Raw genomic sequence first — 27,783 nt, 5'->3', positions numbered from 1 at the left:
GCACTCACAGGCTCTCCACCACAAGGCCTCACACACACGTCCCCACTCCCCACTATGCTCCTCCATGGCAAGGGTCTGTGAATGTCCAGCTCCAGCGCAGCACCCAGCAAACCACAGGCATCCAATAAATGCTCCTCATTGGAGAAGTAATTATTATGTGGAAATACAGTTCTCTGTGATTAATTATGAAAGACTATGCTGTTCAACAACCACAACCTAAAATAGTAATGCAAAAACACAACATACCAGGTAGCTCCAAACCAGCTTGGTTGTTCATTGAATCATCATTGATTGTGGAGGTGTTTCAATGCTTAAGGTATTTTGTATTTTTTATAACCACCCTATAAAGCTGGCACTGTGGTGATCTCCATTTTATAGATGATGGAACTTAAACTCAGGGTGGCAAGTTAACTTCCCCAAGAACAGAGAGTTAATAATACATGGTGCAGGCAGGACTCAACCACATCTCCCAATTCCAAGGCTATGTTCTTGCCCTTAACCTCTATGCCTTTCTTCCCATCATTATTCTCTAACACAACAGTTCTCAACCATGAGTGACTGTCCCCACTATGGGACATTGACAATGTATAGAGACATTATGGGCTGGCACACCTTGGCGGGGTGGGGGCAGGGGGTGCTCTGGCATCTTAAGAGTGGAGGCCAGGGACGACTTGAAACATCCTACAATACACAGGACAGTTCCGAACAGCAAAGAACTACCTAGCCCAAAATATCAATAGTGCCAAAGCTGGAAAACCTGCTCCAGCACAAGAGCATGTCAGATGGCGCCATACCTGAGCAAGTAACTGGAAAGATGTCGCACTAAGAGGGAGGAGCACTCACCTTTCAGGATCATACAGGCTGTTATCCGCTACCATGGCCTTTAAGACATCAGCATTCGCTAAGGAATAAAAATAAAATTAAAGAATTAAAATAGAACAGATAAGATGAGTAATCACATCAGAAAAGCTGTTGAAAACACATCTAATTCAATTCTTTCAGTTCATAGATGAGGTCCTGGGGGTCTAGGGAACGGAGAGTCTCCCCCGGGGGCCTAGAGAAGGGAGGGTCTCCTCCAACATAACTGCATAACATGGCACCATCTGCCAATAACTTTCATCCCGCAGGAACTTAGTGTGAGTGACAGAGAATCTATGGCAAGGACAGCAGATCTACTATACGGCATTACTTCCTACACATCAATAGCAATATAATGTAGAAGAAACCCACCCCCACGCCAACTCCACCAAACAAAAGGAACATTTATATGCTACTGCTCTATTGCAGTTAACTCATTTTGATAAATATACTTGAAAAATATGATAGTGAAATGTATTTCACAAGTGATTTATAGTCTGATAACTTGTATGTGCCAAAATAATTAGCTGTAAACTCTGAGTACTCCTGTGATACTGATTCTATCCCATCTCGAATCAGGGATGAGAGAAGATTAATTTTCCAGATGAGCTTCAGGATCATATAAGCCCTTGACTGGCCAGATATCTTAAAATTTCAAGTATCGATCATAACATATAAGTTATATAATATATGCTGACTATTTAAAAAATCCAGATTTGTAGGTGGGAGGCCAGGCTGTCAACAAAAGCAAACTGAATCTAAGTTTGAGTCCCCCAACCCACACCCACACCCACACCCACAGGCCATGTGCTTTCTGCCTCCTTGTAGAGTGCTCAAGCTCCCCAGGATAAAACACTGAAGTGAAGGTTCAAGTTTCTCTTGGCTGTTGGATTGGCAAGGCCAAATGTTATTACTGGCTCGTAACCTTTTCAGTTGATTTCTGAAGCACTGTTCTCATAACTAACCACAACAAATTCTCTAGAGACCAAAGAACAAATAAAAATCACTATTTACCAAGTAAGCCAAGCCAAACCTTTAATATTTAACATGCAAATGACTTCTCTAGAGGAGGAATATTACTTCTACTTCCAACTGCTGCTGTTAGGTGTTAACAGTTCAGGGCTTACGATGCGGTGTTTCTCAACCTGGCTTGCATTATTGCCCTACCCAAGAGCCTTGTTCAACTATTTTTCCCTAATCACTTTCCCATTAAAGTATAACACTGCAGATATACATTTGGTTATGTACTATATACATACCTGTGCTTTCCATCTAAGAGAGTGGGAATTTTTTTTTTTTTGGCCCCTGATCCAATTTTTATCTTCTTAGGAAACATCGCCCCACTGCAACCCTTGAGAACACATGGGTTTTTTTCTTTTAAGAAATATTAATACAACCCTTAATCTTTTGCCAAGAATAATACTTTACCCTTTACAACTATCTGTGAGGATGTCTAAATGCATTGCCAAACAGAAATTATGATCTAAACACGACCTCCTATCATTACAAAAACATTACTGAAAATGGATCCATAGTAACTTCTCCCACACAACAGAGACAGGTCCCTCTGTAAAACACATTTAAGTATTACCCAGTAATGTCAGTTCATTTCCCTTTTGACTAATAAAGAAGGAATCAGAAAAATGATGTTGATTCAGCTACTAGGTTTGGATATACAATCCCACATTCAATTTTGTATTTTGTTGTATACAAAAATACAGCTATCCTCAGTATCCATGAGGGAATGCTCCCTAGATGCCTCCAGATACCAAAATCCACAGATGCTCAGGTTCCTGACTTAAACACATCTCTCCCTCCCCTCAACACCTTAAATCATCTTTAGGTGACTTATCATACCTAATACAATGGAAATTAGTTGTTATACTGTTTTGTCTGGGGAATGATGACAAGAAAAAGTCTGCACATGTCCAGTAAGATGCAACTGTCCATTTCTTTCCTAATATTTTTTATCCTTGATTGGTTAAATCCACAGATGCAGATCTCATGGGTATGGAGGGCTCATTATATATAATACTTTGCCAGCCCATACTTACTTCGCCAACATTCACCAAACCTCAAAACTATAAACATAAAAAAGAGGGAAAACAACACCAAAAAGTATTCAAACAGGGACAGCACTAACAGCACATCCAGAACTGGACTTTTAAAAATCAAATGTTGAAATTGCTGCCTGAGAAAAACCAATCACCTGTAAAATGATGACCACCTATAAAATGAAACATCAATTACAGAATGATTCCAGGAAGGTAAGATATATTAAAATCATTACTAAAGCTTGCTTGTTACAGACATCATGTTTCTTGGTTACTCATGAATTCTTATAACCCAGCTGTATCTCTCAGGAATAATTAGTAAACATCCCCCTGGTTTGCTGAGTGAGTCTCTAGGATTAGACTTATGTTTCTATGTAAATATCATTCACACCCACCCTGTGGCATGTGGGGCACACATGCACCCATGCATGAGTGTACAGGTACACACCCACACATACACACATGCATCCCTGTCTCTAAGCTAACCTCCAGGGAGTTGACTTCAGTAATCTGTCTTTTGGGAACATTTTTGGTTTCCAGTGATAAGAAGACTTTCTAATATAACACCACCATAAGGACTGAAACATATGCCTTAATTTGGTTGTAAGTTACCATCAAAGAGTAATACTCTTGAGTTCTATTGACGGTATAGCTCCTCCTTGTATATTACTCACAGCTCCACTAAGCCACAGGTGGTTTTCTCCACACTTGCCAGCATTCTGCCAACTACATTTCCTTTCATGGCCTTCCCCAAAATAGGAGGAGCTAGGCACTCGGCAAGGAAATCCCCTCCAGAAAAGGGAAGATGTTCCAATGGGCGGTATTTTCCAGAAAAGACCTGTTTTCCCCTGAATCCCTGCTTGATAATATGCATGAAACAGCCAAAATCAGGCAAGAAAATGTCTGGTTGTCTCTCCCACCACTATTCTCTTCAAAGTCTTCCTCACACCTAAGGCAGATTTCCCAAGTAAAAACTAACATGGCCATCACCAAAATGTAAGTGCTGGGGACGTGCCAGTCACCTCCTGAAACCTTTACGGATCTTACAGGTTGGACTCTTCTGACAACCTTCACAGTAGGTAGAATTATCACCCTCATTTTACAAATACGCAGACTGAGACCCAAAGATCATAACTGACTGGCCAGAGTCACACGGCTAGGGAGTGACAGGCTTGGACACAAACCCTGGTCTGTCTGACTCCAGGGTGGGTGCTTTTAACTCTGACACCCTCCTTCCTACCCTTCAATGTCCAAGTCCTCACCCAAAGGGACAAAGGTTGAATAATGGGTCACAGCATGTTTGCATAATCACCAGAGGAAGTTTCAGAATCCACTAAGCACTCACAGTCTTTTATAAAGGACTCTTTTCTGCCAAAATATAAATTGAGCCTGAAGGCAAAAACTTTGCAAAGGGATCTCTTGCCTAGGGATCAGAAGTACTTATCACTAATCAGAAGCACCTGAGGAATATCTGTAGCACTCCCTATAATTCCTACTTAGCAGCCAGTTTAAAAGCCTAGCAGAGAAACTCAGCTGCACACTCCCAGATGCTTCCCAAACATCCATACAATGCAAGAAAACTCCAATGACTACCCAGACACAATTCCGTTCGGCTCTATTTAGAAAGGTGAATTAAAAGCTAGCACTGTGATACATCCAACCCTTGGGATGAGGAAAACAGTCAGTGTGCCGGTGTGGTAATAATATGAAATAGATTTGGTCACTGTCCTGGGTTCCTGTCACAGAGTTCCTAAAAGCCTTGGAATTTCCTGACAGGAGTGTCTTTTGTTATTCATAAGGAGCACCTTTAGATCACACCTGAGTTTACACTAATGTGGTGACTCTGGGTGGGGCCCCTAGACAGTCTCAGGGTGGAGCCAGTCATCATGAAGACCAAGCGAAGATTAGAGGATTGGAACCTGTCCAGGGACCTTGGGAAAGTCAGAGCAGGGCAGGGTTCTGGGACTGGAAATTAAACTCTACAAAAAACCCTTGAACAAGATTTGATGAGCTTCCAGGGGGCTGAACAGAGACACGTGCCAGGAGGGGTGGGGCACCCAGAGAGGGCTCTGCACCCCACCCCAGTGCTATGCATCTTTTCTGTCTGTGAGTTGCATCCTCTAAAACTAACTAGCACATGTAATGAAGTGTTTCCGTGGCCGGGCGCAGTGGCTCATGCCTGTAATCCCAGCACTTTGGGAGGCTGAGGTAGGCAGATCTCCATAGGTCAGGAGTTTGAGACAAGCCTGACCAACATGGTGAAACCCTATCTCTATTAAAAACACAGAAATTAGCCAAGCGTGGTGTTGGGCACATGTAATCCCAGCTACTCCAGAGGCTGTGGCAGGAGAATTGCTTGAACCTGGGAGGCAGAGGTTGCAGTGCACCGAGATTGTGCCACTGCACTCCAGCCTGGGCGATAGAGTGAGATGCTGTCTTAAAATAAATAAATAGACAAAAAATAAGGTGTTTCCCTGAGTTCTTCTGTAAGCCATTCTTGAAAATTATCGAACCCTCCTCCCAGCCATTTACAGATGATAGGTCAGAAGTGCTGGAGCCCCAACTTCCAACTGCCGTCCAAAGTAGGAGCAGTCTTTTGGGATCTGACGCTAGCTCTAAGTAGACAGAGTCAGAGCTGTATTAAATTGCGGGATACCCAGCTGATGTTCAAACATTTGGAGAACTGCATAGTATAGAAAAATACCCACACATCTGTGTCAGAAGTGTTGTGTGAGGATGCTGAGAAACAGTGTGTTTGCCCAGCAGGTCAGCTGATCATCCTTCAAGAGATATTTATCTAACGTAAAATTGATTTTCAACATTAAAGACATAATGTGTTTAAACCATAAACAAGAATGTCACCAACAGTACAAGTCAAATATCACCCCATTTACCAAATTTAAAATTCGAAGCAGCAACCATTCGCATATGACTGCAAATGTTTACAGAGGCATGAATCTAGGAAAAGAAAACCTAAACACATGTGGGAAAAGGGTAATAGATTGTGCTTAATTTTATTCCTTTCTTAATGTAAAGGAAAAGTTATGGTATGCTTATCACTTTTAAAAATAGAAAGTGTAATTAATATTAATTCCAACTTATCAAAGACAGAAAATATCAACAGGGAAGTCCAAATTGGTACTAAGTTCAAACTTATGTTAATAATTGAGACTAAAATATTTTTTAAATGCATTTGGTCCATAAAATAAGAGGATTTCAGTCTCCATACCAAACTCAGACATGCTAGGTTATAGACTGGCAAGAGATCAAGGCTGTATCTTATCAGCAGCCTGTGGTTTTGGTGCAGACTAGAAGCTGAAGAGGCCACAGCTGGAAAGGATGTGCAGCAACATTAGGTATTTCTTGGGGGTCCAGGAAGAGAATCAAGGGATCAGAGTCACCAGCGGTTTTCACAGGCCTCTGGAGAAACCGCGGGTACACACATGAAGATGTGGACAGGAGAAGAGGGGAGCTCGGGTTGAGAATAAGACAGAAGGAAAAGAGAATTGGGGAGCAGAGGAGAGAGAGGGAAAATGGCACCTCAGGTATTGACTGCTTGGTGGTACCTACTGGTAACGAAGCATAGTAAAAACACAAAGGTTACTTTCCAAAAGGAACGTGACATTGTTTAAAAAGAAAAAAAAAAACAGCCCTCTTTGCCCACTAGTGTGGGAAGTGAAGAAATTATATAATATGCCTCCTCAAGGACCCCAAACACCTCCTCTACTGTAATTAAGAGAAGTGCCCACCACTGGCACCATGCTGCCATACCTGCTTGTGTGACTCTGAACAAGTGTCTTCTCCGAGTCTCTGTTTCCTAATCTATAAAATAGGGTGACAACAGGGCCTATGTTATCTTGTACTTTTATTTTTTTGAGACAGAGTCTCACTCTGTCGCCAGGCTGGAGTGCGGTGGCAGTGCAATCTTGGCTCACTGCAGCCTCCACCTCCGGGGTTCTAGTGATTCTCCTGCCTCAGCCTCCCAAGTAGCTGGGATTACAGGCGCCTGTCACCATACCCAGCTAATTCTTGTATTCTTAGTAGAGACAGGGTTTCACCATGTAGGCCAGGCTGATCTCAATCTCCTGACTTCAAGTGATATCCTCCCACCTCAGCCTCCTTTCAAAGTGCTGAGATCACAGGCAAGAACCGCCATGCCTGGCCAGTATTTTTAAGAATTTATTGAGTTAATACTTAAGGAGTTCTACAAACAACCCCAGCTATATACTGCCCCTTTTGAAAGGAAAACGTTTTCCATCCCTCTTTCATGCTACCTAGACAGAGGCAATACAGTAAGTGGTTAAGAGAACAGACTATGGAACCAGAACACCTGAGTTCCAATCCCAGCTTTGCCACTGCCAGCGGTGCAACAATGGCAACTTAGCTAAGCACAGTGGGAACATGGGAAGTTCCCACTGTACTTAACCTGTAACATGGGAAGAAAACTCCGGGATCACGGGGTCCCTGGAAAGCCCACAGAACAGGCCCAGCATGCAGCAAACCCTCATGAGTGCTATGACATCTATACATGAGAACTTCAGCCCCTGGCAAGGTTCTCGAGGTTTATTTATTTCAACTGATTCAACTGTCAGTAACCCATTTCATCCATCATCACAAATGAGCAACTGCTCCAGCTCTCAGAAGCCCAGGTTCCAAAGACCTGTAAGCTCCCCACAGCTATGGAAGACAGTCTGGAAGGTGAAAGGCACAGAGGCAGGAAGGCGGTCATCCACGCCTTACACTGCGCACTTCCAGAATGGGTACATCTTCCATGCCAAGAACATATTCATGCATTGCTTGGGAAAATTAAAAAGCACTTTTGTGTGTAAAAGAAACATCCATAATTGAGTGTACTCAAAAACAGTAACACCAACCACTGTGCCCTGAAGGAACATCTCTGGAAGACAGAGATCAAAATCCAAGCCTTCTGGTCTTGTTATTTTAAACATCATCCAAACAAGTTTGGTTGTCTGATTTTATAGACTGTAGAAATTGAAAACTGCACATTAGAAGAGAAAAGGGACAATACTGTGTGGTTGAAAAGGATGCTGAATTTGGAACCAGACAGACAGAGCTGGGCTGCTCACTAACCAGGTAAATTTAGCTACTTGGAACTTCCCTTCTTCATCTATAAAATGGGTATAATTGAACCAACTTTATAGGGATGTTTTAAGGATTAAATGAGATGATGTATATAAAGCACCCAGATTTATGCCAAAAGCATACAGCGCATTCTAAAAACAGCAATGAAAATTATGCTCAACCATATGAAACTGCTGTTTCTCTAAGTCAAAAATGGTTGAAAAGAGTCAAACTGACAAACAGGCTGGGCAGGAGGTGCTCTTGTGGAGTGGTGAGGATCTGGGGGTGTGGGGTGCCCAGGGCAGGGCCTGAGGGCAGAGAAGCAGGTATTTACTGATGAGTGGGGTATATTTCAATGTTTAGACAAACAGCTCAGCTCTATAATCAGGGCACAGTGCATGAGCCGACACTGACTAAAGCAAAGACAAAGCCCGGGGGAAACGTATTCTTTTAAACTGTCAAGAGAATTCAAAGTGTGAGAATCCACAGCTATTGAATAAGTGGGCAAGGAACCCCACACGCCTTAAATATCACGTAGAGCATGGTCTGCTAGCAAGGTCATAACCAGTGCTCAGAACAATGACCCTAGTTTCTTTACTCAAGAGTAAATTAATCTTCCATTTAAGATGACAATTTAGAATACATTTCAGGAAGACAAAATACTTAATTCCATAAAAGTTAAACTTTGTGAAAGTGTTAACACCGGAGAAAGGGTAACATAGAACAGACAAACAGAAGCACAGCAGTAGCCGCCAATGGTCAGGGCAGTGGGAAGCGGCTACCTAATGTGTCCAGAGCTTCAGTTTGGGATGATGTAACGTTCTGGAACCAGACAGTGGAGATGCATGTACAACAGTATGAATGTGCTTAATCGCACTGAACTGTGCACTTTATTAAAATGGTAACAGTACTAAATTTTATGTTATGTGGGTTTTTTGGGTTTCTTTTGTTTGTTTTGTTTTTGAGATGGAGTCTCACTCTGTTGCCCAGGCTGGAGTGCAGTGGTGTGATGTTGGCTCACTGCAACCTCTGCCTCCTGGGTTCAAGTGATCCTCCTGTCTCAGCCTCCCAAGTAGCTGGGACTACAGGCGCCTGCCACCACACCCAGCTAATTTTTGTACTTTATTTAATAGAGATGGGGTTTCACCATATTGGCCAGACTGGTCTCAAACTCCTCACCTTGTGATCCACCCGCCTTAGCCTCCCAAAGTGCTGGGATTACAGGCAGGAACCACCACACCCAGCCTGCTACATGTATTTTACCACAATATTTGAGTGCTCACTATACCCAGCACTCTATGTGCACTAGGTCCCAATGATGCTGTGAAGTAAATATTATTATTATTACTTTTTCTTAGACAGAATCTCGCTCTGTTACCCAGGCTGGAGTGCAGCGGTATGATCACTGCTCACTGCAGCTGTGAAATCCTGAGCTCAAGTGATCCTCCCATCTCAGCCTCCCAGGTAGCTGGGAACACAGATGTGTGCCACCATGCCTGGCTAATTTTTTTGTTTTTTACTTTTTTTGAAGAGATGGGGTCTTATTATGTTGTCCAGGCTTGTCTTGAACTCCTAGCCTCAAGTAATCCTCCCACCTCAGCCTACCAAAGTGCTAGGATTATAGATGTGAGCCACTGTGCCGGGCTGAGGAAAATATTATTATTACCCTCATTTTACAGGAAGAAACTGTACCTCATGAAATGAAGCAATGTAGTTTCCCCAAATCGCACAAAACCAGTAAGGAGTGAGGCAAGCTAAGACCAGCTGACAGAGCTCCAGGCCTGGGTCTCTCCAACACTTAAGATCAACTGATGCTTAGAAAACTCACTCATCTGAAACCTGTGTGGTTGAATAAAGCTGGAAGCTGATGTGTTAGAAAGCTTAGGTGAGGTCAGTAAGAGAATCTATATAAATCTTGACTCTTCGAAGGAAGTTTTAAATAAAGCATAGGAATACTGAATTGTTTTGAAGACTAAAATGTTCACACCTTCATTTTTCATGATGTAGTGGACGATTTGCCCAACAGTGTCGCTGTTTTCATTCATACTATCGTTCAACTCTGAAAGAGAAAAGAATAGGGGAGAACAGGTTACAATTAGTCACCAGCATCAAGTCAATCAGTCTTAGAACCCAAGACCTCAGTGAACAGTTTCCAGAAGCCTCAGGCGATCATCCACGGTGCTGCGATTCTAGGCTTTCCCCCTCCAGCCCCAAACTTCCTAATGCATTACACACTGGACCTCCTTGGCATAACACGCATAAAGAGAAAGTATCAGAGCTGTCCATCTATCTCGTCTCAAGTTCAAATACCCATTCACTTTCCAAGACAATAATTTGAAAATACATTTGGACCAGTTCCTCATTATTATTTCTCTCTCATCATTCCCTTAAAGCCTTAGGAGAAATGGGAAGAAGAAAGTGCATTAAAAAAAAAAATTCTCCTTGAATTTTATTTTAATTGCAAACTTACCATATACATTTATAATATTCATTTCCTTTTTTTCTTTCTTTTTTTTTTTTTTTTTTTTTTTGACACGGAGTCTCGCTCTGTTGCCAAGGTTGGAGTGCAGTGGCATGATCTCGGCTCACTGCAACCTCCACCTCCCAAGTTCAAGCCATTCTCCTGCCTCAGCCTCCTGAGTAGCTGGGATTACAGGCACATGCCACCACACCCAGCTAATTTTTGTACTTTTTTAGTAGAGATGGGGTTTCACCATCTGGTTAGGATGGTCTTGAACTCCTGACCTTGAGATCTGCTTGCCTCAACCTCCCAAAGTGCTAGGATTACAGGTGTGAGCCACCATGCCCAACCAATATGGATTTCTTTTTTTAATTGGATCATAATTCATCCATGTTCATCAGACTCTCCTGTCCTCTGAAATATACTTCCAAATTACCTACATTCAGGGCTTGGTTATTTGTACACAAACTCAGTTTACTTTGGGGGCTCTGTACCAGGAGTGTATGTGATGGTGTTTGGGAAAAAAAGCAAACCACTCTGAAACCAATCTGCAAAATTTGTTTCAATAAGACAAGGAGAACAAGGGAGAGGTGAAACGCTCCATCCTGCTTCCCAGAGAATGCATCAAGGTGTGCAATGTCTTACTCCTTTACCTGGAAAATGTCTTCTCCATCCAAAGGTCAGCTTTCCTCCATGTGAACACACATGTTTGGTTAGACAGCTCAGAAGTTGGCTGCTAAGCCAACCTACAGAGCATCTGGGAAGGAGGAGGGGGGAGGCTCCACTTTCTGTTGACAAACACTTGGCTTTGGTTTGCTCACAGGCTCATACATGACTCATCATAAAATCGTGTTCCTTCTCAGTCTCAAAGGTCAGTGAGGGTGGGAAAAACCAACAGTCCAGCAAGCTGGCAAAGAGCCAGAAACCTCCCCCCAGCCAGCCCTGCTTTGCCTGAAGGGCAACCTACTTCAGTGTCACCTTTCTGCAGAAACTGCCCTTAGAGGGGCTGAAAGGAATCGGGGGAGTCACCGACTACCTCTCAAGGCCCAAGTCAGGAAACACCCCTAAAAGATGATGGGAAACTAGCATCATTGGAGAAAAGAGGACTTCATCTCCCGGGTGTTTCTGAACAGTACCTAATGAATGACTCTAGGTTAGGAGGAAAAGATCAAACAGCCTGAGGTTAGTACTAAGGCGCCCATTCTTGCCATACTTTATTCTGCACTGTGCACACGATCGTTTACTTAATAAACATAAATTCCAATCACAAATATTTAAGATCAAACACTCTCCCAGCAAAAGTCACACCACAAACATGGTGAGACCTATTTAAATTTTTCCTTCACTCTTACTCAAATCTGATTCCATAATAATAGTAAGGATTAGTATTTACCAAGTGGCCACATATGCCGAACATCAAGTGCCTCTTTCCTCTACATTTCACAGAAACCCCACGAGGTGAGGATTATTTTCCTCACTGAAATTAAAATGTCAAATGAATAAAATGAAATTCATTAAAAATACATTTAAATGAAATTATACATAACAGAGATTCAGATCTCATGACAACTTTTCTAAGGCCACAGGGCAAGAAAGGGTGCCCTACCTGGCAGATATTCAGTAATGAAGACAAGGTTTCAAACTAGGTGTGATTATTGCAAAATCTGCACTTACACTATACGACACCACCTGTTACTAACATAATCATTCGGCCTCAGAGAGATGGAATGCATATTATCACTGGTTTCATATTTAAAAATGGTCTCCCCACCCCCAATAAAAAGAGCCCAGGTTACTCACCTATCTTTTCAACCTTTTCCTCTTCAATATCTTGCTCTGCTTCTGTTGTACAACGATAGCCTTTCTTCTTAAGCAGGTGGCAAATGAGGACGCCAAAGAGACCCATGATAAAGAACACAGGGACAAGAGCGTACGCGATATATTCTGGGTGTCCATTCCCGGTATTGTTGCTGGGTGATGGGGTCGTCTCTGTTCTGGAGTGCAATGTGCGGCTGCTCCCATTGTCTACAGAAAGAAACAGGCATGCCGCATTAGATGTCTGTCCAGGGCAAGAAAAACCTAATGACTCTCAGGAAATGTTCACAGTAAATCAGGGTCTGCTCCCAAGACTGGTGGGTCTGGCTGCACAGGCACATGATCGCCCAGGTTTGGGCTTAAGCAGTCTGAGTTCAACTCTGCCACTCATGAACTGGCTCCCAGGCTGGGTCATTTTTTTTTAAAAAACCTTTTGAAGCCAGCTTCTTCTTCATTCTGGAATGAAATACAGGGTTGTAATGAAGTGTCCAGCACAGAATATACATGTAAACATTACATGGTATTATAGCACAGTTCTTAGTGATTAAGACCATGGCCTCAGGACACTCAAGTTCAATTCCCAGCTCCATCATTTAGCAGCTGTGTGACAATGGACAAGAACTTAATATCTCAATGCCTTGGTTTCTTATGAAATGGGAATACCAGTATTACCTACCCACCCTTCTAGGACTGTTGCAGAGATGAAATAAATTATTACATGTAAACTAGCAAGCAGCAGAGCAAATATTCACCCACATGCCACGTACCATTCTAGGTACTTGTGATGCAAGTGCATCACACTGAGCAAAACAGGCAGAGATTGCTGTCCTCACGCAGCTTAATTCTAGGAGGATTGAGTAAACTAGCAGATCTAGAGGATGAAGAAGAGGGAAAAGTCAGGGGTAGCATCAAGATCTTGGCCTGGGGTGCAAACATAAAAAAGGAAGTGAATACACTCGTTTATTTGTTCACTAACCCCAATAAACACTGAATGTGTGCCAGTGATGTAACAAGCACCATACTGAGTGGGAAGTGGATAGAGAGAAAGATTGAATAACCTAACACAGCCCCTGCCGTCTTCAGGCTTGTAGGATGGCATCAGAAACAGCCATTAAACAGGTATACATGGCAGATCACAAGGGATTGTGAGAAATGCAGTGGAAGGAACACATGGGGCACTAGAAGAGAAAAGAACAGTGAGGATCTATTTTATGACTTCAAGAGGGAAGTTGTGAAGCGGTATCTTTTGGAGAAAAGGAGAAGTTTGCCTTTAGACATGTCAGAGTATCACATGAGTATACATATGAGAGGCAGCTTGATATCTTAGCCTGCAGGGGTGCCACATGGACTCTGGAAAGCAGTGGGCCTGGACACGCAATTATACAATGTGGCCAACTCAGATCACAGAAGAACACACTGGGCTGGGCACGGTGGCTCACGCCTGTAATCACAGCATTTTGGGAGACTGAGGCAGGCTGATCACTTGACGTCAAGAGTTCAAGACCAGCCTGGGCAACATGATGAAACCCTGTCTCCACTAAAAATACAAAAATTAGCTGGGCATGGTGGTACACAACTCTGGTCCCAGCTACTTGGGAGGCTGAGGTGAGAGGATCACTTGAGCCTGGGAGGCAGAGGTCACAGTGAGCCAAGAGTGTACCACTGCACTTCAGCCTGGGTGACAGAGCAAGACTGTCTCAAAAAAAAATTAAATTAATAATTATTAAAAAGTTGACTTTATATATGTTCCTGTCACACAGAAGGCACAATAAATGTGTTAGCTACCACTATTAATATTTAGAACAGGTGTGGTGGCTCAGGCCTGTAATCCCAACACTTTGGGAGGCCAAGGCAGGCACATCACTTAAGGCCAGGAGTTCCAGGAAGAACACACTGTGCAGCAAAAGAATCACCAAAGTACCATGTCACAGAAACATGAGGAGAGAAGTCCAACATGAAGCGGGGAGTCAGGTGGATGAGGACTAAAGAAAACTGTGGAAACTGACTGAAACAAAGCCTCATTACTTGGAATATCCTAATTCTGAAGGGATAAAATGGGGTTTTCTACATCAAGGGAGGTTCACAAACACTGCTCAAGAAACCCAGAAACTGGAAAGCTAGAGACATTTAAATATAAGCTTTCTCAAGAGAATTTTGGTGAGAAAAGAATCTGTATTGTAATTAAGAGTGGCAGGAGGCAGTCAAATGCATAGGCAGAAGGGGTGGATCCCCTGTGAAACCTCGCCCCCATGCAGAAGACAGTTTAAAGCCTGAAAGCCAAGCTACTCATTAAACCTTGGACCAGATGGAGGACTGGTCTTCCCATTTGGTACGCTTTCCTCACAAACCAATCAGCATACACTCCCCATTCTGAGTCCGCAAAAGGCCCAGACCCAGCCTCCCAGGAGGAACTTCAGGTAGTGGAACCATTCCCCCATACCCCATGTTGCCTCTCCACTGAACGCTGTTTTCATCACTCAATAAAATTCTTCTCCACCCTCCTCACCCTTCAAAGTGCCATGTATCCTCATTCTTCTTGGGTGCACTACAAGAGCTTGGGAACTGTTGAAAGCGGGTACAAGCTATAACACAGGGGAGCTGGGACACACCAGTGTGGCCAAGCGAGGCCTGGGCAGGGTGTCACCAGCATGGAGGTCCCCGGTTTACAAAGTGACCAAGAAGAAAACTCCTGCATCATAATGATTATAATGGGGACAAATACCTGGTATGAAATGACCATGGTTCATCACAGCAGCAAACAATATCAAACAGAAGCTTTATTCTCGAACCAGAAGCCACAGAACAAAGGGCTACCTCTCTTTCACATGGAAATAACCATTATCTTTGAACATGAAAGGAAATAACTGGTTTCTTAGGTTTGTAAGAGGTTGCATTCATTCCTTTATCAGACAACCTCCAGAATTTGAAAAAGCCTGTATTTTCTGATTTCTCCCTGGAGAATCAATATAAAAAATAAATCCCTAAATATATGCAATATACCATCTAAATTAGGGTTTAACCTCATGCCTTATTTTCAGTAAAAGCCAGAAACATTTATTTAACTCATTGTATGGTCCTGAATCAGTAAGTTCTCTTTATTGATTCCCTTATATAACACATATTCCATGCAAGAATAGGTGAAGTAAGCTGAGATCAAGGACCTTTACTCAGAATCACTGTCTGTTTGAATCTGGGGGTGATAAATTCTTTTGTGGGGGGACAATGGAAAACAAGGATAAAAGCAGAAGGGCTCAGAATTGGAGTCAAACACCTCCCACTGAATCAGGTGATTGAGAAGGTGTCTTCATCGTGAAACTGACATCGGGCAAACCCTTACAAACACGATGTATCTACAACAGAGCTCTGTGACTTAAAAACACGTGTCATTCACTTAATTTCATAATTATTGTGCCATGGAAAAACCAAAGATATGAATCTAAGTTAGTGAAGCATATGAATTACAGGGAGATGCAATATAGCACTCAGATTAAAAGCTCAGACATGGCAGAAATAACAGACATGTTATTTGTCCATGTACTAGACATGTCACCTTAGGCAAGTAATTTTAACTGTTCAGTACCCTGTTTCCTCTCTGTAAAAAGGGTCAAAATGAATGTGACTAATCTGTGATAATTTTAAAAGATGGCCATGTGAAATAAAAATCTAATTCCAGACCCCAGTTTACAATGCCAAAAGGAAAAAATTAAGCTGAAAGCTGAGTCACTCAAGAAACTGCCTTTCCTTTTGTTCTTAGGCAGATAGGTACAGATAAAAGGTTAAGTATCTGCATAGGTGATCTTATCTTATAGGTAAAGTACTGATTTATTGACAGAATTGACTATTCCCCTGCCCACTCCTTTTCCCTAGCAACAGGTGGATTCAGTAATGTGACCACCCATTTTAAGTATTGAAACCCTTAAAACCATCTTTGGAAAATGCCATGAACCACGGATTGGTTCTGTGGATTTGAGATCCTTTTCTCTGGGCATGTCGTTAACCTTGGCAAAATAAACTTCTAAACTGATTGAGACCTGTCTCAGATACTTTTTGGTTTACAGTCCCAAAATTATCTGATACTGCTTCTACTGAGGGGTGAAGTCTGTGCCTTCTCCCCTTACATTTACACTATTCTCTGTCTGACCAACAGAATTTGCTCCAGTGATGCATTATCACTTTCTAACCTCCGGCAATAAGAAACTAACAACTTCCATTTCCTGTTTCTTGGGGCACTTGTTCTTGGAACTCAGCCACCAGGCTGTGAGGAAGCCTAAGCTGTGGAGAGAAAACAGCAGGCATCAATTTGTCAGCCAGCAATAGCTGTAATAAAATAAGATCCCACAGTCCCAACTAATGCTGCATTGGGCAAAGATGAGCTGTCTCTGATGAAAACTGCCTGAATTGTATGACAGATCCCTAAACAAAAGAAATAAGAGTTGTTTTCAGCCACTAAGCTTTGGGGTCGTCATATAGAAATAGTAACTAGAAGCCTCCTGCATGGTATAATTGTGAAGATTAAACAATATTAATATGTAAAGCATTCAGAAGTGTCTACAAAAAGGTGAGCACTGTATTTTAGTCATAATCATAATAGACCTGCATTATTCAGTAAGATAGCCACTAGCCACATGCAGCTATTTAAATTTAAGCCAAATGAATTTAAATAAAGTTAAAAATTCAGTTCCTCAGTTACATTAGCCACATCTCAAGTGCCCAGTGGTCATGTGTGGCTAACTGCTACCATACTGAATGCGCCAGATAAAGAACATTCCCACCAACCCAGAAAGTTTTCTTGGACAGCCCTGTTGTGCATTATAAAGAATAGCTAAAAAGAAAAATGCAGAGTAGAGATACTGTGATTTACCTTAACAATTCAATGAAGGATAGCTTTTAAATAACAAAGTAACTATTCGTAAATAGTGTCTAAAACATTTACAAACTTCAGTAGGTTTAGCTTTCCTTCAATTTACATTAATAATTTGCCGAGAAACACTGAATCCCTCCTTCTCTTTCGCCCCTAGCTAAATCATGCCTGAATCATGAATGAATCATTTCAAGTCCAAATAGCAAAGGTTGTTGCACTATTTATAAAAGACAAAAAAGCAGCATCTGCATGTTTGCAATGAGATAATAAGAAAATATCTAAATCACTGCATTTCACTTGATGAAATAATATGCACTATTTAAAAATCTATGAAGTTTTTTGTGAAGATATGGGAAAACACTATGATCCAATGTTGAATGTCAAAAGCTGGATTCAAAATCTTACCTGCAGTATGATCCAACTGGTTTAAAAAAAAAAGAAAAATGCATAAAGGCATAAAGCCCAAACCAAAATATTAAGTGATTCTAGGTCCTAAAATAAAATAATTTTTATTATATATTTATACTTTTCTGTAACTTTCTAAAATTCATATGTACTACTTTTGTACCAAAATGGCAAATACTTAAAAAAAAAAAATACGTAGACCAGAGGCTGTCCGTCATTAGAGTCACAGACCCCTTTGTGAGGTCTGGTGGAGGCAAGAATTCCTACCTCAAAATTTTGCCTCCCAGTTCTGTGGACCCAAATTAATATAAGGGCAAGTGATGTAATAAGAATGATGCCCAAGTTTTTGCTTGAGCAACAGGGCGGACATTGGTCCCATTCATGGTGATGGAAAATATCTGAAGAAAAAAAAAGCAAGTTTGCTTGGTGTTATGGGTTGAATTTTGTCACCCCCTCCTAAATTTAAAAGTTGAACTCCTAACCCCCAATATAACAGAATATATTTGGAGATAGGATCTTTATATAGGCAGTCTAGTTAAAATGAAGTCATCAGGGTAGACCCTAGTCCCATACGATTGGTGTCCTTCCGAAAGGGGAAAATGAGGAGACAGACACAGAAAGCACTGTGTGAAGAAAAAGGCAGAGATCTGGATGATGCCTCTCCAAGTCAAGGGACACCAAAGATTGCCAGCAAATCACCAGAAGCCGGGAGAGGCATGAAACGGATTCTCTCATCGCCCTCGGAAGGAAGCAACCTTGCTGACAGATTCCTCTTCGACTTCTCTGCTGCTGAAGCCACGCTGTCTGTGGTACTTTGTTCGGCAGCTCTAGCAAACTAATTCACTTGGCATCTCAACGACAACATCATGAGTTCAGTTTTTGAACATGCAGAGCTAGAGGTAAGCAGGGGACATCCAGATGGAAATAGGCATTGAACATCTGGATCTGCTCCACTCAGAAGCCGAGAAAGAACAGCCAGAGCTCCGTGCTAGGACAGAGAGGAAGGAGTTTCCTGAAGAGGTCAGATGCTGTAAGAGAGTGAAACTAAAATACTAAGGAAATGCAAAATGGTGCCACTGCGGTGGTAGATAGTATTAAGGCTTCTCAAAAGGTTAAAAATAGAACTACCACGTGATCTAGAAATCCCACTTCTGGGTACATACCCAAAACAAGAATTAAAATCAGGATCTTGAGGAGATAACTGCACTCCCAGGTTCTCTGCAGCATTAGCTACAATAGCCCAGATGTGGAAACCACCAAAATGCCCACCAATAGACAAAGGTATAAAGAAATTGTGGCACATCAAAGTGGAATATTATTCAGCTTTATAAAGAAGACAGTTCACAAATACAACAACATGGGTAAACCCTGAGGACATTTTGCTAAACGAAACAAGCCAGACACCAAAGGACAAATACTACACAATTCTGTTTATATGAGGTATCTAAAAAAGTCAAACTCATAGAAACCAGAGAGTGGAATGGTGTTTGCCAGAAGCTGGGCAGGCAGGAGGAAATAGATAGTTGCTGATCAACAGGTATAAAATATAAAGTTTCAGTTATATGAAGTGAATAAGTTCTAGGGAACTGACAATAATGTATCGTGCACTTAAAAATTTGTTTACAGAGTAGACCTTACGTTAAGTGTTTTAACCATAATTTTTAAAGAAAGAGAGAGAGAGAAAGAAAGAAAAAGAAAGGAAGAAAGAGAGAGAGAAAGAGAAAGAAAGAAAGAGAAAGAAAGAAAGAAAAAGAGAAACAACCTGCTATGGTTCTAATGTGATCTGTCCCCTAGAAAACACATGTTGAAATTTGGTCCCCAACTTAATTTAAATTTGGTCCTCAACACTAGTGTTGAGCTGTAGTGGGACCTTTAAGAAATGTTGGGGTCTTGGGGACTCCATGCTCATAAAGGGGTTAATGCTGTCCTCATAGAAGTGAGTTAGTTATTATGAGAGGGGCTTAGTTATTGGGAGTGTGGACTGTTATAAAAGTGACTTCAGCTTCCTCGGCCTTTTCTTGCTTCCTCTCTCACCATGTGATTCCTTCCATTTTGTCAGTGATGTCATGAAGCAGCAGGAGGCCCTTACCAGACATGGCTACCCAATCTTGGACTTCCCAGCCTCCAGAACTGTAAGCTAAATAAACCTCTATTCTTTATAAATTACCTAGTCTTGGGTCTTCTGTTACAGCAACAGAAAACAAACTAAGACACAAGCCAAGAGAAATCTTTAGGAAGAGGCTTGAGAACTCAGAAAAATCAGGCCACATAGAAATTCCTAAGAACACGTGGGAAACCTTCAGTTTCTAATTTAGGAGCAGCTTGGGATTTTTTAACTTCCCCCTTGTTGGATTTTACTCCCTGTTTCTCTGTAGTTTCTTCAAGTAAACATTCTTTAAAAATTCTAAAGTAAAACAAAAATGAAATGAAATAAATAGGTGAAAATAAAATAGAAAAACAATCCACAGAAGATCTCGGGTGGCTGTGCTGGAGCAGTTTTCCAATGAACTGGGTGGGAAGATGCAAGCTGGATTCCCTGGGTTCAGAAACAGAGACACTGAGTCACTGTGCTCCTTCCAGAAGCCCAGGCCCAGCAAGCAAGGAGGGTAGGGTAATTCACCCTCAGGGTGAAGGGAAGAAATTTATGTTTGGAGTTTATTTTTTTAAGTGGATGAAACCAAACTGTATGTAGACAGGAAGGAGCAAAAGGCAGAGACAGAGAGGGAATCTGAAGCAATGGCCTTGAGATGATTTCCACATGAAGGAGAGGAGTTAAATATTGGAATAGAAAAAGAGACACTTTTTCCTGAGGCCTTCCTTTAAAGTGGGTGAAAGAAAGTTAAGGGAACAGGTGCCTCTGCTGTCTTTTAACATAAAAAGCAAGGCCTGGTGTAGTGGCTCATGCCTGAAATCCCAGCACTTTGGGAGGGTAACGCAAGATTACAGGTTTTGTGAAACCTCATCTCTCCAAAGAAATCCCCCAAAAATAAAATAGCTGGGAGTGCTTGTGCACACCTGTAGTCCTAGCTACCTGGGTGGCTGAGTTGGAAGGATCAAATGAGGCCAGGAGGTGGAGGCTGCAGTGAGCCATGGCTGTGCCACTGTATGGGGAAGAAGTGGGGCGGGGGGGTCAGCCTGGGTGACAGAGCAAGACCCTATCTCACCAAAAAAAAGGAAACATGCAATGGCAATCCAGGGTAAAATGCACCTGCAGTCCCAAATACTGGGGAGGTTTGGGTAGGAGGATTGCTTGAGCCCAGGAGTTCAAAGCCAGCCTAGGGAACAGCCAGGGAAGAAGCATTGACATCTGTTGGTCACTAGGAGGGCAAGGGCAGAAGAGGGGACTTCAGCAGACAGTAGACTCAGCAGAGAGACTGAAGGGAGATGTTGGTGAAAATAATGCGCAATGGCATTCAGGACACAGCTGAGATGTGCACCCCAAATCTCCAACTGGATGAGCCCGTTCATGGAGTGCCATGCAGGCTAAAAGCCAAGCAGAATAACAAATCTGGATCAAAATGGAAAGCAGACAGAGCTAGAGCAAGGAAGAGAACAGTTTAGGATGAGATAGTCCCAGAATTGATGATGTCTCATTCACACTAGTTTATTACAGCACTATCAACACTAACAACCACCACCACCACAACTAGGAAGCACTTATGGGCCAACAGTAAGCTAAGCACTGAATCTTCACAGTAAACCTATGAAATGGTTACCAGTATTACCCTCACGTTACAGATGGGGAAACAGAAGCACAGAAAGGTCAGGCATATTTCCAAGGTCAAAGTCACACAGCTACCAAGCGGCAGTGCCTGGCTTCAAACCAGGCCATGTGGATCCTACATGCTCAAACACTCTTTCTCTGACTCTCAGTGTCTGCATATGTAAAACACGACTTGTGAGAGAGTGCTGTCCATCTACCAATGCCTAAAGTACATTTTAATTCTTTTTCTTTCAACAATATTTCATTTGGCCACTTTTCTGTTAAAATGCTAAATGCTGGCCTGTTCTCTCATATTTTGCAACTTGGTTTAGAATATAGGCTCCTCAAACTTCAAAACTATGGATTCCAGTTAGCACAGTAGGAAGTAGAATATGTTTTGAAAATGCTCCCACCAGAGTCCAAAGCAGCTTTACCAGATGAACAATCGAAAAACTATTTGCCCTTGATCACCAATCAATCTACCTCTGGACTCACAAATCACAGCTCATCTTATGCAGGCCATAACCTGGGGTCCCTTCAGCCTTGCTGCCTCTCCAAAATCAAGCCCATCACTTCACCTTGAGAATCCTTTGTATACAGCAAGAGTCTCTGAAACAGGCAGGGCTTGGGCTCTAGCTGGTAAGTGTGATTCTCTTCCATAGCACCACAAATAAAAAATGTCGAACACAAAGGCCAGTATTTGCCAAAATTCTGTGGGTTTTTCCTGGGCCCAGCAAGCTTTGGTAAATTCACTGTAGTTTGAGGACCCACTAGGTATGTGTGTTTTGCCAAGATCCCATTGAGATTACAGAAGAAAACGTGAGATGAAAAAGATCAAAGCCAGCAGGGAACTGAGGAGGAGGCATGAGGCATGGCTGGAAGTCAACCTCAAAAGTCAAAAGCAATTTTCTAGCTTGTTTCCAAGTAATGCTTGTATTTCCAACGACCCCAATGGTCAGAGGAGGTGAGACAGAATGGTGGGAAAATGGCATTCTTCACACCCAGTGGGCATGGCTTGAGGGTTGCTAACATAATGGGAATGCAATGTTAACAACCAGAGACTCCAGACAGGGCAGCTGTTCTAACCTCTACAGAGCAGCTTTGTGCCTGCCAAGATCAAGATCAAGAATGGCTCTGATAGCAATTCTTCCTCCCTTACCAGGAAAAGGTGTGCATTCTCAGAAGCTAGGGTTTCCTAGCAAAGTGAACCAACAAACTCTTGATGGGAAAAGGACTTGGCTGATAAGTAGATAACCCACATCAAGGTTAACTGGTAAATAGCTTTTAAGAACACACACGCACACACACATGCACACAAACACACATACACACACACACTTTTTTTTTCTTTGTTACCATTCAAATCATAGTATCTGAGAAGGGTCTACTTTTCGGTCTAGATTACCAAGATAGCTAAATGTCTTAATGTTCATTTCTCTAAAGGGGTTTTTCTTCATCCACCTTTGCCACCAGCTACCACTGACACTAAACAAGTAGTCACTTCACCTCCCTGGGCCTCAGTTTCCTCATCTGAAAAATTACAAGCAGGAGCTGATGTCCTTTATGGTTCTCAAAATTCCACTCTTCCCCAACCTTCTGCCACCTCATCCATAATTCACTTGGCTGACCCTGCTGGAGATGAAGACACAAGCCCATCCTCCGTGCCCACAAGGCCAAATCCAAACAGCTCTCAGATCCAATTGTTTCATAACTCCTTTCACAGCAACATCAAATCTGACAAACTCATCTCATGGCAAATCCTGGACGACCTGATGTGAGGCTATTTACAATCTCTATTCCACTTAGTTGGCTGCAGAAACATTAATGCATTTGACTAGACCCCTGGGGGGAGTCACATAATTTAGAGTTTAGACCACCAGCCTCAAGGGTTTCTGACTGTCACACATTAAGAGTAAGGAGATCAGTGAGGGCACTGCACTTGCTCAAGGTCACATGGTTAAAAACTGGTAAGAGCCTGGGACAAAAATCCTGTTTCAGGACAGGATCTGTAACTAGTCCACACACTGCCTCTCAGTAGAGCTAGGACCGATTAGCTAGGCAGTACCTAGCAGCTTACTGCTAGCGCAAAAAAACACTTGTTTTTTTTTTTTTGAGACTGAGTCTTGCTCTATGGCCCAGGCTGGAATAAAATGGCATGATCTCGGCTCACTGCAATCTCCGCCTCCTGGGTTCAAGTGATTGTCCTGCCTCAGTCTCCCATGTAGCTGGGACTACAGACACGCGCCACCACACCCAGCTAATTTTTTGTATTTTTAGTAGAGACAGGTTTCACCATGTTAGCCAGGATGCTCTCGATCTCCTGACCTCGAGATATGCCTACCTCAGCCTTGCAAAGTGCTGGAATTAAAATAATCATTTTAATTCTTTTTTTTTTTTTTTTTTTTTTGTGACAGGATCACTCTGTCACCCAGGCTGAAGTACCGTGGCACTATCTCAGCTCACTGCAACCTCCACAGGTTCAAGCAATTCTCCTGCCTCAGCCTCCCGAGTAGCTGGGACTACAGGCGTGCACCACATGCCACGCCTGACTGATTTTTTGTATTTTAGTAGAGACAGGGTTTCACCGTGTTGCCCAGGCTGGTCTCGAACCCCTGAGCTCAGGCAATCTACCTGCCTCGGCCTCCCAAAGTACTAGAATTACAGGCATGAGCCACCACACTCAGTCAAGTTAACTCTTTAAATGCCGTTTAAATCAATTACCCACAGTAATAAAAAGAGAGAAACCAAAGCAAATTCTACAAAATAAAATCATCCCCAAATTATTTCTATTTAGTTACAGAGATAACTAAAGCCAGAATCTCTAAGACCGTCTACCCACAGTGGCTGGAGTGCAATGGTGCGATCTCAGCTCACTGAAACCTCAACCTCCCGGGTTCAAGTGATTCTCCTGCCTCAGGCTTCCTCGTAGCTAGGACTATAGATACATGCCACTATGCCCGGCTAATTATTTTATTTTATTTTTTGTATTTTTTAGTAGGGATGGGGTTTCACCTTGTCAGCCAGGCTAGTCTCAATTTCTTGACCTCATGATCCACCCGCCTCGGCCTCCCAAAGTGCTGGGATTATAGGCGTGAGCCACCATGCCAGCCAGTTGATTTCTGTTTTAATTAGTTTGTCATAAAGACACAGCATTTGCCCAAGCTCAAGAATATGTTATAAAGAGAACAAACAAGCTTAAACGGAATTGGAGAACACTGTAAAAATCAGTACAAAAGTAAGTGCTGAATTCTGTAGTGAAACTCGAGGCAGCTACCAGCTGCTAATCAATTCCTAGACAAACAGCTGCTACAGCCCCACCTTCCCTTGACAAGGCAGCTGTGACTGGGCAGGGAGGGGACACCCAGGTGGCACCCATCTGCCAAAGTTCACCCACCCACGAAACAAAACCCCACCCAACCTCGGCTGCATACAGTCCCTCAATTCTCCTTATTTTGTTAAAATTCCTGAAATGCTACCAGGAGGCATGAACACTGAGGTCTGATTCTGGGTTGCAAAGACCACTCTGGGAACAGATGAAAGCCCAGACATCCCCCAAAAAAGTGCAGAAGGCAGCTCTGCCCAGCTGTGCCCAGCTATGAAGCCTTATTTCCAGATGCATTTGGCTAAAAGGTGCCTTGAAAAATTATCATTAGTAATGAAAATCATCATTTTTAATGGGAAAATGCATTTCAACTTACAATCTCATTAATCAAAAGTAATATTTGGGGCATAACCTATCCTTAAGCTGGGGCTTCCTTCTTAAGTACCACAGAGGTTGAGATGGGAAGTAACAAAGATGATCCAGAAAGAAAAAGGACTTTATGCTGAGCCTTAAAAGAATAACTGAATTTGGCTGGACAAAAAGGGACAGACACTTGACAGGCAGGAGGTGGGGGCACTCAGAGCATTCCTGAACCCCAGGCTGCTACCAGAAGAAAGGACTGAAACTTGAGTGATGTCAATATAAAGAAACATCTTAAAAGAAAAACAAAAGATGAAATCTAAGTATTTACCATCCCTGGCTTCAATTTAAACTGAAGGGAGAAAAATAAATTTGCGGAGTCAGAGAAAGTCCCTAGCCGTCTCCACAGTCTCAGGTTTACCAGTTGCAGTTATTTCTTAAAGCCACAGAACTTCGACACAGAGGGCAGCTACAGCCACCCCCATCCCCCCATCTTCCCCACCTCCCACCTCACCCAAAGCTCTGTCTTGGGAGGAAATTAACTCTAGGATCCCAGTGTCGAGAGAGGCCAAGGACCTCAAATTCTGGACTCTTCCAGAGTATCTCAAACAATGATTTGCATTCAAGAGACAACAGAAGGCTGGTCCTGGCCTCACCCCGGACTGGAGCAAGGTCAGCTCACCAGTTATTTTACTTTGGTACACAGGCCAGGAAGCCACCAACTGTGCCTCTAAGGCAGAAGACTGAAGAGATTCCCACAGACTCTCGCTGATGGTGGCACACATCAGTGGGGTCCTCAGAGAGGAGTGTGAGGAAAAGCAATGCCTGCAGGGCTCAAAAACTGGGAGAGCTCCCTGCTGACTCTCCCCATCTTCTTTTCCTGTTCTCCAGCCCCTCCCCGCCTCTTTCGCTGGCCCTCCTCCTTTTGCTATTTTTGGTGCTGTCCATTTGGGGACTTTTCTAAAGTCTTTATTTACTGATAGCACTGTCTATCTCCTGGGAAGAGGCTCGGTGGCTCGGTGGCTGCACAACAGAAATGAAGAGAGACGGTGACTAATGGCCCTTTTGAACCTTTAAAATTATACATTATGTACACTCAAGAAAGAAATGAAATTCTTTTGAAGTCATTTGTTTGAAGTGACCTTAAAGCAACAGGGCTTCAGAAACCTAACATTTGCTTCTGATTATTTCTGAAAGGTGGTATGTTATAATGAATGAGTTCCTACTTTAAAATAATTGTCAGGCCAGGTGTGGTGGCTCACACCTGTAATCCCAGCACTTTGAGAGGCTGAGGCAGGCAGATCATAAGGTCAGGAGATCAAGACCATCCTGGCTAACACAGTGAAATCCCATCTCTACTAAAAACATAAAAAATTAGCTAGGCGTGGTGGCACACGCCTGCAGTCCTAGCTACTGTGGAGGCTGAGGCAGGAGAATCGCTTGAACGCAGGAGGCAGAGGTTGCAGTGAGCCAAGATCATGCCACTCCATTCCAGCCTAGATGGCAGAGTGAGACTGCATCTCAAATAAATAAATAAATAATTTTTAAAATAAAAATAATTGTCAACCGCAGCATTCACGAGGCGTTTGTGGTGTCTGGCACTGCTCTGGAGGCTTGCTGTGCAATCTCATTCTGCCCTCACAGCATCTGTAAGGAAGCGTCTGTCATTACTCCCATTTGCAGATGAGGAAAATGAGGTGCACGGGTTCAATAACAAGCATCGGTGTGCAAAGAGGCAGGATCCAACCCAGACAATGCAACCCCAGGGCCCACACTCTTAGTCGTGTTGCTTAACAGTGTCTGTAAGTGGTTTTATCTAGTGACACATGCCTTTAGGTGGCTTTGTTAAATTATCACCAATGAACCACACAGCTGGGCTGCACATCAACATTCACCCCACTCAAAACCCTTAAACACTAAAAAGCTGCCTCTCTCCAATGACCCTATTATGATTAACACTGGAATCCGCATGTATCTTCTTCTTCCAGTGTAAAAATCATCTTCATGGCCAGGTGAAGTGGCTCACACCTGCAATCCCAGCACTTTGGGAGGCCAAGGCAGGTGGATCATGAGGTCAGAAGATCAAAACCATCCTGGCTAACATGGTGAAACCCTGTCTCTATTAAAAATACAAAAAAAATTAGCTGGGCATGGTGGTACAAGCCTGTAATCTCAGCTACTCGGGAGGCTGAGGCAGGAGAATCACTTGAACCCCGGAGGCAGAGGATGCAGTGAGCCAAGATTGCGCCACCGCACTCCAGTCTGGGTGACAGAATGAGTCTTGGTCTCAAAACAAAAAAATCACCTTCATAAAAAAAAGATTGAAGGCAGCTGCAGGCAAATGAAACTTGTCCTGATTTCATTTTTCTAAAAAGCTTGACAGCATAAAATTGCCCAATATTAATTTTAACTAAAAAAACAAAAGATCGCTCATGTATAACTACTTCATCTCCCTCTATTAACTATCATAAAGGTGAAAGTAAAACACCTTTTTCTAGCTATTGAAAAGCACCTCATTGACAGATGTATGTGTTCAAATTATTGCTCACAAACTATCATTCAATGGTTGCCATAAACATAATTTGTACCAGCAACGCTAATTACACAGCATCTAAAACTCTTATAGAAAAAAATATTTTAATAGGAGAAGAATAAAGAAAATTTTCAATCACACACAGGAGATATGGACACACAGTATAAGATATAAAAGTTCCCACCCAAATTACATGCTTTTCAATGCACTTTCACATTCATTCTTTTATTTGAAATCCCAAGAAGTTAGGTAAGATGCTTGATAATATCATCATTCTGTAAATAAATCAGTGGCCTACATGACATCACTGGGTGGAGGCAGAGACATGA

At 42.6% G+C, this 27,783-nt stretch overlaps 1 protein-coding gene across 1 annotated transcript in view; it reads right to left on the bottom strand.

The window, feature by feature from the left end:
* The window catches only part of RELL1 (RELT like 1), a 72,212-nt gene that overhangs the window by 23,931 nt on the left and 20,498 nt on the right, over positions 1-27,783 (bottom strand). Inside the window, exons 2-4 of the mRNA XM_002745922.6 lie at positions 12,256-12,480; positions 9,982-10,053; positions 844-901 (exon numbers count right to left, since the gene is read on the bottom strand). Of these exons, the coding sequence (XP_002745968.1) occupies positions 844-901; positions 9,982-10,053; positions 12,256-12,480 (355 nt within the window). The remainder of the gene's footprint in view (positions 1-843; positions 902-9,981; positions 10,054-12,255; positions 12,481-27,783) is intronic.

Source organism: Callithrix jacchus, chromosome 3, assembly GCF_049354715.1.
Source record: "Callithrix jacchus isolate 240 chromosome 3, calJac240_pri, whole genome shotgun sequence".
Lineage (NCBI taxonomy): Eukaryota > Metazoa > Chordata > Mammalia > Primates > Cebidae > Callithrix > Callithrix jacchus.
This window is presented reverse-complemented; position numbering and strand designations above follow the sequence as displayed.